The sequence below is a fragment of the Cuculus canorus genome, chromosome 4, assembly GCF_017976375.1.
Source record: "Cuculus canorus isolate bCucCan1 chromosome 4, bCucCan1.pri, whole genome shotgun sequence".
Classification (NCBI taxonomy): Eukaryota; Metazoa; Chordata; class Aves; order Cuculiformes; family Cuculidae; genus Cuculus; species Cuculus canorus.
Window position 1 is genome coordinate 20,490,629 of NC_071404.1, and position 13,178 is coordinate 20,503,806.

The window sequence follows — 13,178 nt, forward strand, 5'->3', positions numbered from 1 at the left end:
AGAACCTCCTGTTAGGTAGTTGAAGACAGCAGTGAGACCTCTCTACTTCATGCTGAGTGAACTCAAGTCTCATCATCTCCAGCCATACATAATCTCTCTGGGAAGCAAAAATTCAGAAAGCAACACCTGAGTTATTGGGTTAATTCCTTTATCATCTGATAAGGTAGAAATAAGACAGAGAAATTATTTGAGGTCAGTGTTATTCCCAGTTTGCTTTGCTCAATTTTATCTTTTCAGCGATTTTAATGATTCATGTAATACACCTCTTTGCAGGAGCTATTACGCTCCACATCTGCAACTTAATACAAGCACACTAATCTCAGGATGTTTATTTCATTGGCAAGCAGATAGAAATTGTTGCAAACCATGAGCCCCGCTGGATTTTCCTGCCATTCTCCAAAATATATATAAGAACACTACCAGAAATCAAAAGCTTTTGATAGCATCACTGGACAAAAAGCCCAGCACACAGTTAGATAAGTCCATAATATGTTGGGTGAGCAATTGGCTGACAGGTCATGCTCGAAGAGTTCTAGTAAATAGTGTTACATCAAGCTGGCAGGCAGTCATCGGTGGGGCTCCCCCGGGCTCAATTTCAGGGTCACTGCTCTTTAATATTTTTATAAATTATCTGGACACAGGAATCGAATGTACTTTAACAAAGTTTGCCAATGATACCTAACTATGAGGAGCTGTGGGTTCCCCTGAGGGTCTGGAGGCCTTACGGGGAGATCTGGATAGACCAGAGAGCTGGGCAATCACCACCTGCACAAAATTTGACAAGAGCAAGTGCCTGTTCTCCACCTGAGATGAGGCAATTCTGCTTATACATACAAATGGAGGGTCAAGAAGGCTGGACAGCAGCCCTGCAGAAAGACATCGGGGGGGTTGGGTCAACAGCAAGTATGAGCCAACAGTGTGCCCTGGCAGCCAAAAGGGCGAGCGGTGTCCTGGGGTGCATCAAGCACAGCATTGCCAGCTGGCTGAGGGAGGTATTTGTCCCAATCTACACCAGGCTGGTGCGGCCCCACCTTGAATACTGTGTGCAGTTTCAGGTACCACAGTGTAAAAAGGATATAAAGCTACTGGAAAGTGTCCAGAGAAGGGCGACCAAGATGGTGAAAAGCCTCAAGGACAAGACTTTGGAGGAACCGCTGAGGTCACTTGGGTTGTTCAACTTGGCGAAGAGAATGCTGAGGGGTGATCTCATCGCAGTCTACAACTTCCTCGAAGGGGACAACAGAAGGGGAGGTGGTGATCTCCTCTCTCTGATGACCAGCAAGAGACGTCGACTAAATAGAATGAAGCTGTGTCAGGGTAAGTGCATGTTGGACATTAGAAAAAGCTTCCACAGTGAGAGCGTGGTTGATCACTGGAACAGGCTCCTGAGGGAAGTGGTCATGTCATCAAGCCTGTCAGAGTTCAAAGAGCATCCGGACAATGCTCTTAGTCATACGGTTTAGTTTTAGGTAGGTCTATGAGAAGCAGGAAATTGGACTTATGATCCTTATGGGTCCCTTCCAACCTGAGATATTCTATGATTCTATAAAATAACACCCCCACGACAATAATTTCTCAAAACAGCGGCAAGGTTGTGATATTTCCATGAGCCAGACAAGACGTGTCCATGAAGCACAGCTGCTGTGGCCAACCAGGGATGTCACTTCAGGAAGCCTTTGGTGCGTCCACCCTTTCCAAGTGGCACTCAACACACTGTCAGAAAATGTAGTCTGAGGGTTTGGTAGTGCCGTAAGATTTCAAATGTCTGCAAATGCCACAATGTTATGTAAAGCATCTTCTTTAAAGGATACATGCCAAAGCCCAATTAGGATCCCAATTCTGCAAATTTTACTCCTGCTGAGCTGTTTCAGGTAGACCTCTAAAAATCTCAGGGTATTTTTCAGAAGAGAAGCCTGCTTGCGTGCTATCACTGCCCACAACTAATATTGCAGACAGGGTGTTTTCTGATTTAACTGCAATTTGTTTGGCAATCATTTTCCTCTCTCCAGGGAAGAGGAAGGAGGATTTTCTCTCGCTCTTCCCACCTGGGGCGTTTCATGCAGCTTCACCTGCAGCAGCCCTGCTCCAGTTGGTGAGGGGCTGTTAGGCAGAGACCATGTTCTCCTCAAGGAGCCTTCCTCATGAGCCAGAGGAGGATGAGGCGGAAGGAGAGGCAGATGCAGGAGGGACAGGGTACTGTGCAGGAGGGAGCTGGTACAGAGAGCAAGAGCTTTGTCAGAGGCTGAGTTAAGAGACTGGAGCACCAGCAGGATGCAGCAGACTACCCTGTGTTGCCGAATCTAAAAAGGAATGATTGTTTCAGAACATTCAATTGACAGAAAAGGGGGGAGGAGCATTACAAATATAACTATGCACATACGCAGGCATACGTGTGCACTCACACACACACACATATACATTTCCTTAAAAGAACTTTCAAAAACTGCTTGTTTTAAAAAATGATGCCAATTGTGTCCATACAGCTGCCCTGCTTAAAAAGGAAATACTCTCTCTTCTTTGAGAAGGGAAAAAAAGTCTTGAAATAGAGTAGCAAAGAATGTGCATTCTGTTGCTTTCCCTCAAATTCCTGTTCATAGGCTCAGGTGATTTTTTTAATGCAGATTTGCAGGTGATTCCATTTAAGTCATGCCCCAAAATGCAGTCAACGGCATATGAATGATTGTGCTATCAGACACTCATAGACAAAATGGCATTTCAGATGGGTAACACAATCAAAGAAGCACTCAGACAGCACATGAATGTGCATGATATAAAAATCTGAATAGAATACGTGGAGGTGCAAGGTTATGCCACGTCTTTAACCAGGCACCAAAACCAAGGGTGCAGGGGAACATGAGGATCCCCTGGGACACGGCGTGTACCCCAGTACAGACAGGTACAGCGGAGCATGTAATCCTCCAAGGGGACATCCAATTGAAAATATTCTGATTTCCAAGTGAGTACAGCCAGACATCTTGTCACTTTGATGTATTACATCAACAGTGTCATTCCTGCTAACATGATGACTCTTTCTTTTTTCCAAAATCTTGGATATTTATCTTGAATCACAAAGAGAAATGGAATCAGATGAACATTTAGGAGAACATGTATGTTAAAACAAATACCTTATTGTGTGAGGTATTTCTCACACGATCTCATTTTTTCTTCTCAAATCTTTTGTCATAAGATCTCTGCTTTATTGAATAAAGTATTAATGTAAATGCCATGTAATCTTATGTATTTTTCAGGTAGCTTGAAGGAAATGGACAGTGGTGGACGGAAAAGTGCTGATCAGCTCACCCAATACAAAATGAGAAGTGTAGAAAGGAAGAACACTTCCACCTTTTGTCTGACAAAATTTAATTTCTAGGTTAATTTGCAAATAAAAATGAGTTTTGTTGGATCACAACCGAACACCTGCCCAAAGTAAGGAATTTGAAAAAAATTGTGGGTGAGAGGAAAGTATGTCAGTAGAAGTGTTCCCACTATGAGGACTGTTAATTGCTTGTGATCCTGCTGTGGAAGAAGGTGTGGGAAAATTAATGCTCTGAGCAATATTTGTCTTGCTGAGTGTTTTCCTTTTTTTCTTCACTCATGGTTGACGTGACCTTTGTGGAATCCAACTGCTAGAGGAGATGTACTGCAACATGCAGAGTACATTATTATTATCTTGAATATTCTCCAGCTTTCATACCAAATGTTTAGTCTGCTTGGTCAGGACTAAATGTCCTTTGCTTTTGACTTCTGAAGATTTCTGCTCCAGATAGCACACCTGGTATGTTCCTGCAGTTTTCCTTTAAAGAAGCACAAAAGTAGCTTTCTTTGCTGATTTGCAGCACTGTAAGATAGGCTTTTAAGAAAACTATTTAAAAAAATATTCTCAGAAATCAAACAAAAATACAGTTCGTCAAATCCTATGACCTGGTTGCCATTACTGAAACATGGCGGTCTGAATCTCATGACTGGATTGCAGCTATCGATAGCTACAAGCTGTTCAGAAGAGACAGGCAAGAAAGGAGGGGTAGAGGAGTTAACCTCTACATCAAGAAATGGATAGAGTGTGAAGAGCTGTCTTTGAAGAGTAGCCACGAGCAGGTTGAAAGCCTATGGCTAGAAGTCAGAGACTGAGGCAACAAAGGGAACCTAGTGGCTAGAGTCTACTACAGGCTGCCTGATCAAGAGGAGGCAATCGATGAAGTCTTCATACTTCAGCTGCTGGAGGCATCCCTCTCAGAGGCTCTCCTTCTGCTGGGGAATTTCAACAACCCGGACATCTGCTGGAGGAATCATAGAATCACCAGGTTGGAAAAGACCTCTTGGATCATCGAGTCCAACCATTCCTATCTGCCACTAAACCATGTCCCTGAGCACCTTGTCTACCTATCTTTTAAATACTTCCAGGGATGGGGACTCAACCACCTCCCTGGGCAGCCTCTGCCAGTGCCTCATGACCCTTTCTGTGAAAAATTTTTTTCTAATGTCCAGTCTGAACCTCCCCTGGCGGAGCTGGAGCCATTCCCCCTTGTCTTTTCCCCTGTCACTTGGGAGAAGAGGCCAGCTCCCTCCTCTGATCTGTAGCCAATCCAGGAGACTCCTGGAATGCATTGAAGACAACTTTTTAAGCCAGAAAATAGACACCCCTTCCAGGGCAGATGCAATACTTGACATTGTGATCACTAATGTGACTGAGCTAATCAAAGACAACAAGGTTGGATGCTACCTGGGATGTAGTGATCACACACTGGTGGAGTTCACGGTCCTGAGGGCTACGGGTCAAGTGAAGAGTAAAGTCAGGACCCTGAATTTCAGGAAAGCAAAATTCCAGCTCTTCAAGAAGTTAGTTGATAGGACTCCCTGGGAAACTGTCCTCGGGGACAAGGGACGAGAGCAGCACTTGCAGGTCTTTAAGGATGCTCTCCATCGCGAGGTGCAAGAAGTCTGGCAGAAAAGGCAAGAGATCAGCATGGCTGAGTCGTGACCTTTGGCTCAAACTAGAGGAGAAAAAGGAACTGCACAGGCAGTGGAAGCAGGGTCAGATATCCTGGGAAGAGTACAAGGACACCGCCCAGTTGTGTAGGGATGGGGTCAGGAAGACCAAGACACGGCTGAAGCTGAACTTGGTGAGGGAAGCGAAGAATAACAAGAAAGGCTTCTACAGGTATGTAAATCAGAAAAGAAAGGTCAAAGAGAGTGCCTGCCCTGATGAGAGAGACTGCCAAGCTGGCAACAACAGATGAGGAGAAGGCTGAAGTACTCAACAACTTTTTTGCCTCAGTGTTCACTGGCAACCTCTCTTCACAAACCTCTGAAGGGGATGGGCTGCAAGGTGCAGACTGGGAGAGAAAAGTCCTTCCTGCTGTAAGAGAAGATCAGGTTCATGACCACCTGAGGACCTGGGATGTACTTAAGTTCACAGGACTAGACAAAATGCATCTGAGAGTTTTGAGGGAATTGGATGATGCAGTTGCCAAGCCACTCTCCATGGTATTTGAAAAGTCATGGCAGTTGGGAGAAGTCCCTGGTGACTGGAAAAATGGTAACATTGCACTCATTTTTAAAAAAGGTAGAAAAGATGATCCTGGGAACTACCGACCTGTCAGCCTCACATCTGTGCCTGGGAAGATCATGGAACAGATCCTCCCAGAAGCTATGCTAAAGCTCATAGAAGACAGGGAGGTGATTTGAGACAGGCAGCACAGCTTCATCAGAGTCAAGCCCCTGCCTCACCAACTTAGTAGCCTTCTATGGGGAAGTGACTATATCAGTGGACAAGGGAAGACCCATGGATGTCATCTGTATGGACTTCTCCAAAGCCTTTGACGTGGTCCCCCACAACATCCTCTCTGAACTGGAGAAATATGGGTTTGATAGATGGACTATTTGATGGATAAGGAATTGGTTGGATGGTCGCACCCAGAGGGTAGTGGTTAACAGCTCAATGTCCAGATGGAGATCAGTGACAAGTGGTGTACCTCAGAGGTCTGTTCTGGGTCCAGTGTTGTTTAATATCTTCATCAATGACATAGATGATGTGATTGAGTACACCCCCAGCAAGTTTGTGGATGACACCAAGCTGAGTAGTGAGGTTGACACCCTTGAGGGACAGGATGCCATCCAGAGGGACCTGGACAAGCTGGAGAAGTGGGCTTGTGAAAAACCTCATGAGGTTCAACAAGGTGAAATGCAAGGTCCTGCACCTACATTGGGGCAAACCTCAGTATTGATACACACTGGGGGATGAAGAGATTGAGAGCAGCCCTACAGAGAAAGACCTGGGGGTCATGGAGGATGAGAAGCTGGACATGAGCCTGAACTGTGCACTCGCAGCCCAGAAGACCAACCATATCCTGGGCTGCATCAAAAGAAGTGTGGCCAGCAGGTCAAGAGAGGTGATTCTTCCCCTCCACTCTGATCTGGTGAGGCCACGCCCAGAATACTGTGTCCAGCTCTGGAGCCCTCAACACAGGACCTGTTGGAGCGGGCCCAGAGAAGGGCCACAAAAATGATCAAAGGCCTGGAATACTTTCCCTATGAAGAGTGACCAAGAGAGTTGAGGTTGTTCAGCTTGGAGAAGAGAAGACTCTGAGGAGACCTTTTGGCAGCCTTTCAATACTTAAAGGAGGCTTATAAGAAAGGTGGGGGAAAACCTTTTAGCTGGGCCTGTAGCAGCAGGACAAGGGCTAATGGTTTTAAACTGAAAGAGGAGGCGTTTAGACTTTTTTTCACTGAAGGTGGTGAAACACTGGAACAGGTTGCCCAGAGAGGTGGTAGATGCCCCATCTCTGGATACATTCAAGGTCAGGTTGGATGGGGCTCTGAGCAACCTGATCTCGTTGAAGATGTCCCTGCTCACTGCAGGGGGCTTGGACTACATGACCTTCACAGTCCCTTCCAATCCAATCCATTCTATGATTATATGAAGTGCTACTTCAGGAGAGCTGGGAAGTCCTTTGCATTGACACCCTGCTCACTGGCCTCCGGTCTCCTAGACCAGAGATGTACTGCAGGTATGTGTAGTGGAGGTCATTACTCACATTACATCAGAAAAAGACGACTTCATCATAAGTACCATCCTTGCTCTCCATATTTTCCATAAATGAGGAGGCATTGTGGCTCCAAACCCCCAAACCTGGAAAAGACTTACTATGGGAAAGAGGAATGGACACAATAAGTTGTGATGTCCTAGAGGTTTTCACATGTAGCTTCACCTACAGTCCTACCCAACAATAAGTGATAGAATCATAGAATCATAGAATAGTTTGGGTTGGAAGGGACCTTAAAAATCATTTAGTTCCAACCCCCTGCCATGGGCAGGGACATCCCACTAAATCAGGCTGCCCAAGGCTCCATCCAACCTGGCCTTGAACACCTCCACAGATGAGGCATCCACAACTTCTCTCGGCAAGTCTTTCTTGAGAAAGGTATTAGTAGTATATTAGCACCATATGCCTTTTTCTTTCTTGTGAATGCCTAAGACATCAAAGGAACTGCAAGCTGTTCCTTGAACAGCAAAATCATGGAGTGTGATCTCCTAAGACTGTATATCCACATTCCTCCACACCTCCCCTCACTGCAGCATGCTCACTCACCCAGGATCAACGCTTTCCCACTTCCCCAGTTCCAGCCACCTCATGCAATAGTTGCCCTCCTTTCTAACAGCTCCATGCCCTATCGCTGTGCCTGCCAGAAGGGCAAGAATCTGGAAGAACCTCCTGCTGGTGCAGTGTTCTGGGTGTGCCAATGGGAGGAATGGGCCAGCATGCATCTCTTGAAATTCAACAAGGACAAATGCCACATCTTGCACTTGGGAAAGAAGATTTCCCTGCAGACACAACTGAGGCTGAGCTGGGCTTGAGTCAGCTGTGTGCCCCAGCAGCAAAGCAGCCAGGAGCAAGCAGGGCTGTACTAACAGCAGCACAGCCAGGAGGTCCAAGGGAGCCACTAAAGCCCTTTACTCAGCAGCAGTGAGACAACATATGCAGTTCCATGCCTAGTTTTTCTCCCCTCAAACAAAAGATAGAGGATGATTAGATGGGGTGAGTTCAGCAGAGGACCCCAGCCTGGCCAGGGGCTGCAGTATTTCTGTGTGAGGAGACGCTGAGGGAGCTGGACTTGTCCAGCCTGGAGAAGAGACAGCTCTGGCAGCATCTAACATCAGCTCCCCAGTGTCTATAGTGGGTCATCAAGGAGGTAGGGCCAGGCTCTTCACTCACAGAGATGCAAGGTAAGAGAATGAGAGGCAACAGATGATGAAATTAGAGAGTTGCAGACTGAATAGGTGGAAAAAGATTTTCCCCAGGAGGACAATCAATCAGCAGGACAGCTGCTTTGAGAGGCTGTGTAGTCTCCATCCCTGGGGGTTTCAAGGAACAGCTGTATCAAGCCCTGAGCAACCTGGTCTGACCTCAGAGCTGGCCCTGCTCTGCGCAGAGGTTGGACTAGTGATCTCCTGAGGTTTCTTCCAACCTGAATCATCCTGTGAACGCACAAACCTATGGTAATGGAGCCTTGTTAATAGACTCCATAAACAAGGAGCCTGGTTGTAGGCAGTGTCACTGAGAATAAAAACCACTACTTTGATTTTCTTTTGCCTTTCCTATATATAAATTCTCATTAAAAATTATGGATTATTTCAAGGGGTTTTTTTACATCACCCGGATATATTTATATACATGCATGTCCTTATATATAGAAACAGAGCGTCTGTTCATTTTCCTCTGTGAATTTATCCACTAAATGCATGTTTTATAATACTCAGTGTTTTGCAAGGCTACAGGGTAATCTACTTCATTCAGGAGTTACTCTTGCTCGGGAAATGCACAACAGTCACAAATGCTCCACAGCTTGGTTGCTGGGTAAACGGTAGCTCATTTGTATTCAGCACCCTGCATAAAAGTGATAAGAAGCCAAATACTCCTAGGAAACAGCACAAATGAAATACAGCACGCAGGAGGCAAAGTATTTATAGAAACAAAATATCAGCATTTTCCACCCATTTACACAAAGCAATTTCAGTCTTTTCATGGGAAAAAAAGAACATCTCTGGCACTCATTTACTCATTTCCCTGCAGTCACATATTTTGGCCAAAAAACACTGACTACATAGAAAACCTCCAGGTCACAGCAAATTAAAGATCAATGACAACCTAAAATAGACGCTGTCATATTTTCACTCCTAACTTGTCTTTGTAATAAGAGCATTGTTTTAGTAAGTAAATAACGTGACATTTCTGCTTGAATGGGATTTTAGCATCGTGGCTGAACCCTGTCCGCAGATCCCCAGCCTGCTATAAAAGAAAGAATTATATCTGCATTTAACTCCTTGGGATCTTTAGCTTGATTAGCTGGAGTCCATTAAGTGCAAGGCAGAGGCTCACTGATCAGAAAAACAGCCGATCAGATCTTCCTTGGTGTTTGCGTGGGTTAGCCATGGCTATGTATGACAGCAAAGCCTTGCTTGGCAGGTGCAATGTCCACCTGCCCCCATGGGGACAAGCTCCCTGCCCTAAAGCAGGTGCTTTAAGCCTATACAATAACAATTATGGACTGGAGCAAAAATACATTATTTAGTCATTCCACAGTAAAGTAAGAGAATATATAATTTTTGTAGGAAGCTTACAAAATAAGCACCTGTGCAGCCAATTCAATATTAGTCCCATTCGGCTAATGATGTAAGGAAAGGTTGGGAAATAATATCAGCTGTACCTTCTGCTATGATGCCTAAATTTAAATAATTATTTCCTATTTGTGTATTTTGGGGGTGGGGATTTAAGAATGCATGAAAAATATATGAGAAAGTCTCAGCTGAAGTGTGAATTCATCTTTCATAGCTCTTTTATTGCTGGGTTTTTATCACGAACATTGAGAAACAGGGAAAACAAGACAAAATGTTGAAACCTTCTAATACAAAATAAAGAAATAAAACTGAACAAAAGAAAACATCAGAACTGGGAAACAGCAGAAAGACATAAAAATGTGCGGGGTTGCTGCCATAGCCTACAACTGAGTCAAAAATATATTAGAAATTGTTTCATCTATTAGTAGAAGAGACATGAAATTTAATTACTAAGCAACCTTTCGCACATTTCTATTCTAACCCTTGTTTTCTTCAGTCTCTGTCAAGGTTAAATAAGAGATTGAACATGTAATGGTCAGTACACAGCAGTCATTTACAAACATCAGAATGTGGTCTTGGTCCCCGGTGGAGGCTGTGCGGCAGGAGCCACGTGGTGGTCCTGGTTGCACACAATTCAACAAGTATTTTCTTTAATCTGTTTTCTGTCTGTATCTACACACAGAGCGTATGCAGGTGAAGACAAGAAATTAAAAAAATATATATATTCCTGCAGCACAGGTTTCTTGTTTAACAGGACAGCAACCTGTAAAACTTCAAACCTGTTCCTGCCTGGCAGAGGAGTTATAATATGTAGCAGCTCTAGACAAGCCTGATAAAATGGAATAAACTGGGAGGAGAAAAAAGCATGCAGTTATAAAATGTTTAAAAATCTGATCCTAAAGCAGCTGCAAAACCAGCAAATCCAAGGCTTCCTGGCCAAAAATGCGGAAGCCTTGCAAGTTACTCTGCTCAGGAGAAATTGTTATGACGTTGCTTCTTACAAAATTTCTGAGTCCTGTTCCTTAGGGCATTGGAGGGATTAAGAAAACAAAGACAGTTTCAGTGCTTCTACCAAGTTGCTTCCAGACAGCCTATTTCAATCCTGCCCCTCAGGGTTTTTTCCCAGGGTCACGCTTGTTTAAGGTAGGTCTGATTTTTTTGCTCAGTTCTGTGTTTTTCTCTTCCCTTGCATCTATAGTCAAGCATCAGAATAGTTCCTTTTGGCAGATGATTCAGTTTCTTCAGTGAATTTACTTGTGTCTAATACTGTGTCTGGTGCTGATACTAAGTGAAAGGTAGTTGCTTCAGCAACTTCTATAACACAGCTAGATTAGTGTAAAACCTACTGGAGACAAAGGTGAATATTCAAGCTCAGGACATCTGTTTCACCCTTCAAGACATTTACTGATTTACTGAGGTCTTTAAAATTAATGCAGATGCTCCATTATGTTTTAGATCATATGGTTAACCAGATCTGGTTTCTCTAAAGCTCTAAAAAGGCATCAATGTTTCCAATTTGTGTATCCAAACAGCATCTCTTTTCCTCATATCAGATTTCTATTTCCCTCACTAGGATCCTTGTCGACATTTCAATACTCATAAATCATACTGATGCAACAAAATAATTCTTTTTATTGTGAAGTCTTTTACAGGGTCAGCAAGATCTTATCAAAAGCAATGCACACGTGTTAGAAGCTGCAGTTTAGAAGTCATACTTTTCAGTTAGCAAAGTAAGCTAATAGTTCTCTGTACAAGGGCTAGGTGCAGAACACTGAAACCTCAGCAAAATAGTAGGCATACCTTGAAGGCCACATAAGGGAAGGCAAATACATTTTCCTCCCACAGGCAGGAGGATGGATCAGTAACAACAGCTGACTCAGGGTAGGTTGGAGAAAAAAAAGGGAAAACCTGGTGCAGAAGTGCTAGATTAAATGACTGAGGCATCGCTTGACCTTTCAGAGAAGAATGACGACATCTGAAGTAAAGCAGGCTGCATAGCTTGGGAATTTGAACACCACCTACAGAACACGGCTTTCAGTAATGAGGTGACCGCCTCTTGAACAGCTTGGTTGTTGCCTCACTCTGGTGGGTCCTATGTTCAAAAGTTGTTCATGCTCAAACCCGCGCAAGACTTTGGGCTACATATCAGGCATACTTAAATTGAAAGAAACACAGAAACAAGGCATTTATTTGCTTCTGTCCCCGCGAAAGCTTCAAGCCACTGTTTTCTTAGAGCACTTATCCTACCATGGAATCGAGGCCTTCACAAAATGTGATCCAGACACTACTTTTAGAATATTATTACATGTCCCACCTTCCATGAACAGCTTTCCAATCACCAGTCATCAAGAAAATCACAAATCTATTCTCAGTTTTACCCCAGGTGATTCTCTAAGTCTTGAAGGAAGAGTCTTAGCCTGAGACTTATAGTCTCTTCTGCAGGAAGAGGAGGGATGTACGGCAAGGAGAGAAAAAAGAAAAAAAAACCCTCAACATTCATTAAACTGAGCAGAAAGAACAAATGTGTTTGTGACCTGTGGCCTCATGACTCGGGAAGGAGGAGGCAGTGGTCCAAGGATGCCACTGCTCTTTGAGTGAGTGGTGTAAGGTGCCCCAGGTGAGGTCTGTCCAGAGAGTTCCCTGGTGCTGCCCACACCTCCGAATGAGGCACTCTGGTCCTTCAGACATATCACAGGGCTCAAAATCTATATATTTTTAGGTCAAAAAGACTTCTGGCAGCTTCCTTATAAACACTCCAGGGGCTGTGGATACCATTCAAAGGGGTTAGGGAGCACAGCGTCACTCCTCATGTGTCCTTTTTTTTTTTTTTTTTCGTTTCTGACTATTAGGAAATAAGCCTCTAAGGAGGCAGTTTCTTACCAAAAGTGTTCTGGCCCAGACACACCGTCTAGCAAGAATCAAAAGGAAGCTAAAGACATGGACTGGCCGTACTGTTGCTCAGAGGCACTGGAGATGGCAGCTTTCCTCCTCTTATAGGTTATGTCTTATCCCAGACCTAAGCTTGCAGATGCAATCCAGAAGTACCCCCATTAGCACATCCTCAGTGGTGAGTCTATTGCTTTTTATAGACAGCACTGGGGGGGGGGGGGGGGAAAAAAGGCTTAGCAAAGCAGTTAAGACTCAAGCACATACCCCGAGTACCACGGCTACAAAAGGAGGCACGCTGATCGCAGGTGTGGATGCTCTGCTCACGCAGTCCCTCTCTGGCCTAGCAATCACTGCGACTTCTCAGCTCCTGCATAGGGCTCAGGACAAAGTAATCTGCAATGCTGATATATACAGTGCTGATAGCGATGAGCCTGGTTCTCCTCATCAATGCAGGTCTGACACTACGACTTGCATCAGGAGAATTAGCACTACAATATCTGTTAGCTGGAGTAATGGGATATTGCTCTGAACCAGACAGTCACTGAAAACAGAAAACACCTATCAGCTTGAATTCCAAATCAATGAGCTTAAAGAATATCCTTGCTTAAGACAAAAGACTGAAGTCACTGGAGTTATTCTATACCATTTCACTGACTTTGATATATGTTTGTAT

The 13,178-nt window shown here is 44.3% G+C and overlaps 1 protein-coding gene across 1 annotated transcript; it reads left to right on the forward strand.

Moving 5' to 3' along the window:
* Positions 1–2: 2 nt before the first annotated feature.
* Positions 3–6,756, forward strand: LOC128851975 (uncharacterized). Its single transcript, XM_054064365.1, has 2 exons — positions 3–1,317; positions 3,249–6,756. Exons 1-2 carry the CDS (start codon positions 672–674, stop codon positions 3,368–3,370), a joined length of 768 nt encoding a protein of 255 aa, XP_053920340.1. The 5' UTR covers positions 3–671; the 3' UTR covers positions 3,371–6,756.
* Positions 6,757–13,178: the final 6,422 nt, after the last annotated feature.

Excerpts from the sequence above, each read along its gene's own strand:
- LOC128851975 (XM_054064365.1), top strand. The coding sequence starts at position 672 with ATGATACCTAACTATGAGGAGCTGTGGGTTCCCCTGAGGGTCTGGAGG. Across the intron at positions 1,318-3,248 it reads TAGAATGAAGCTGTGTCAGG|GTAGCTTGAAGGAAATGGAC; the intron begins GTAAGTGCATGT and ends TGTATTTTTCAG.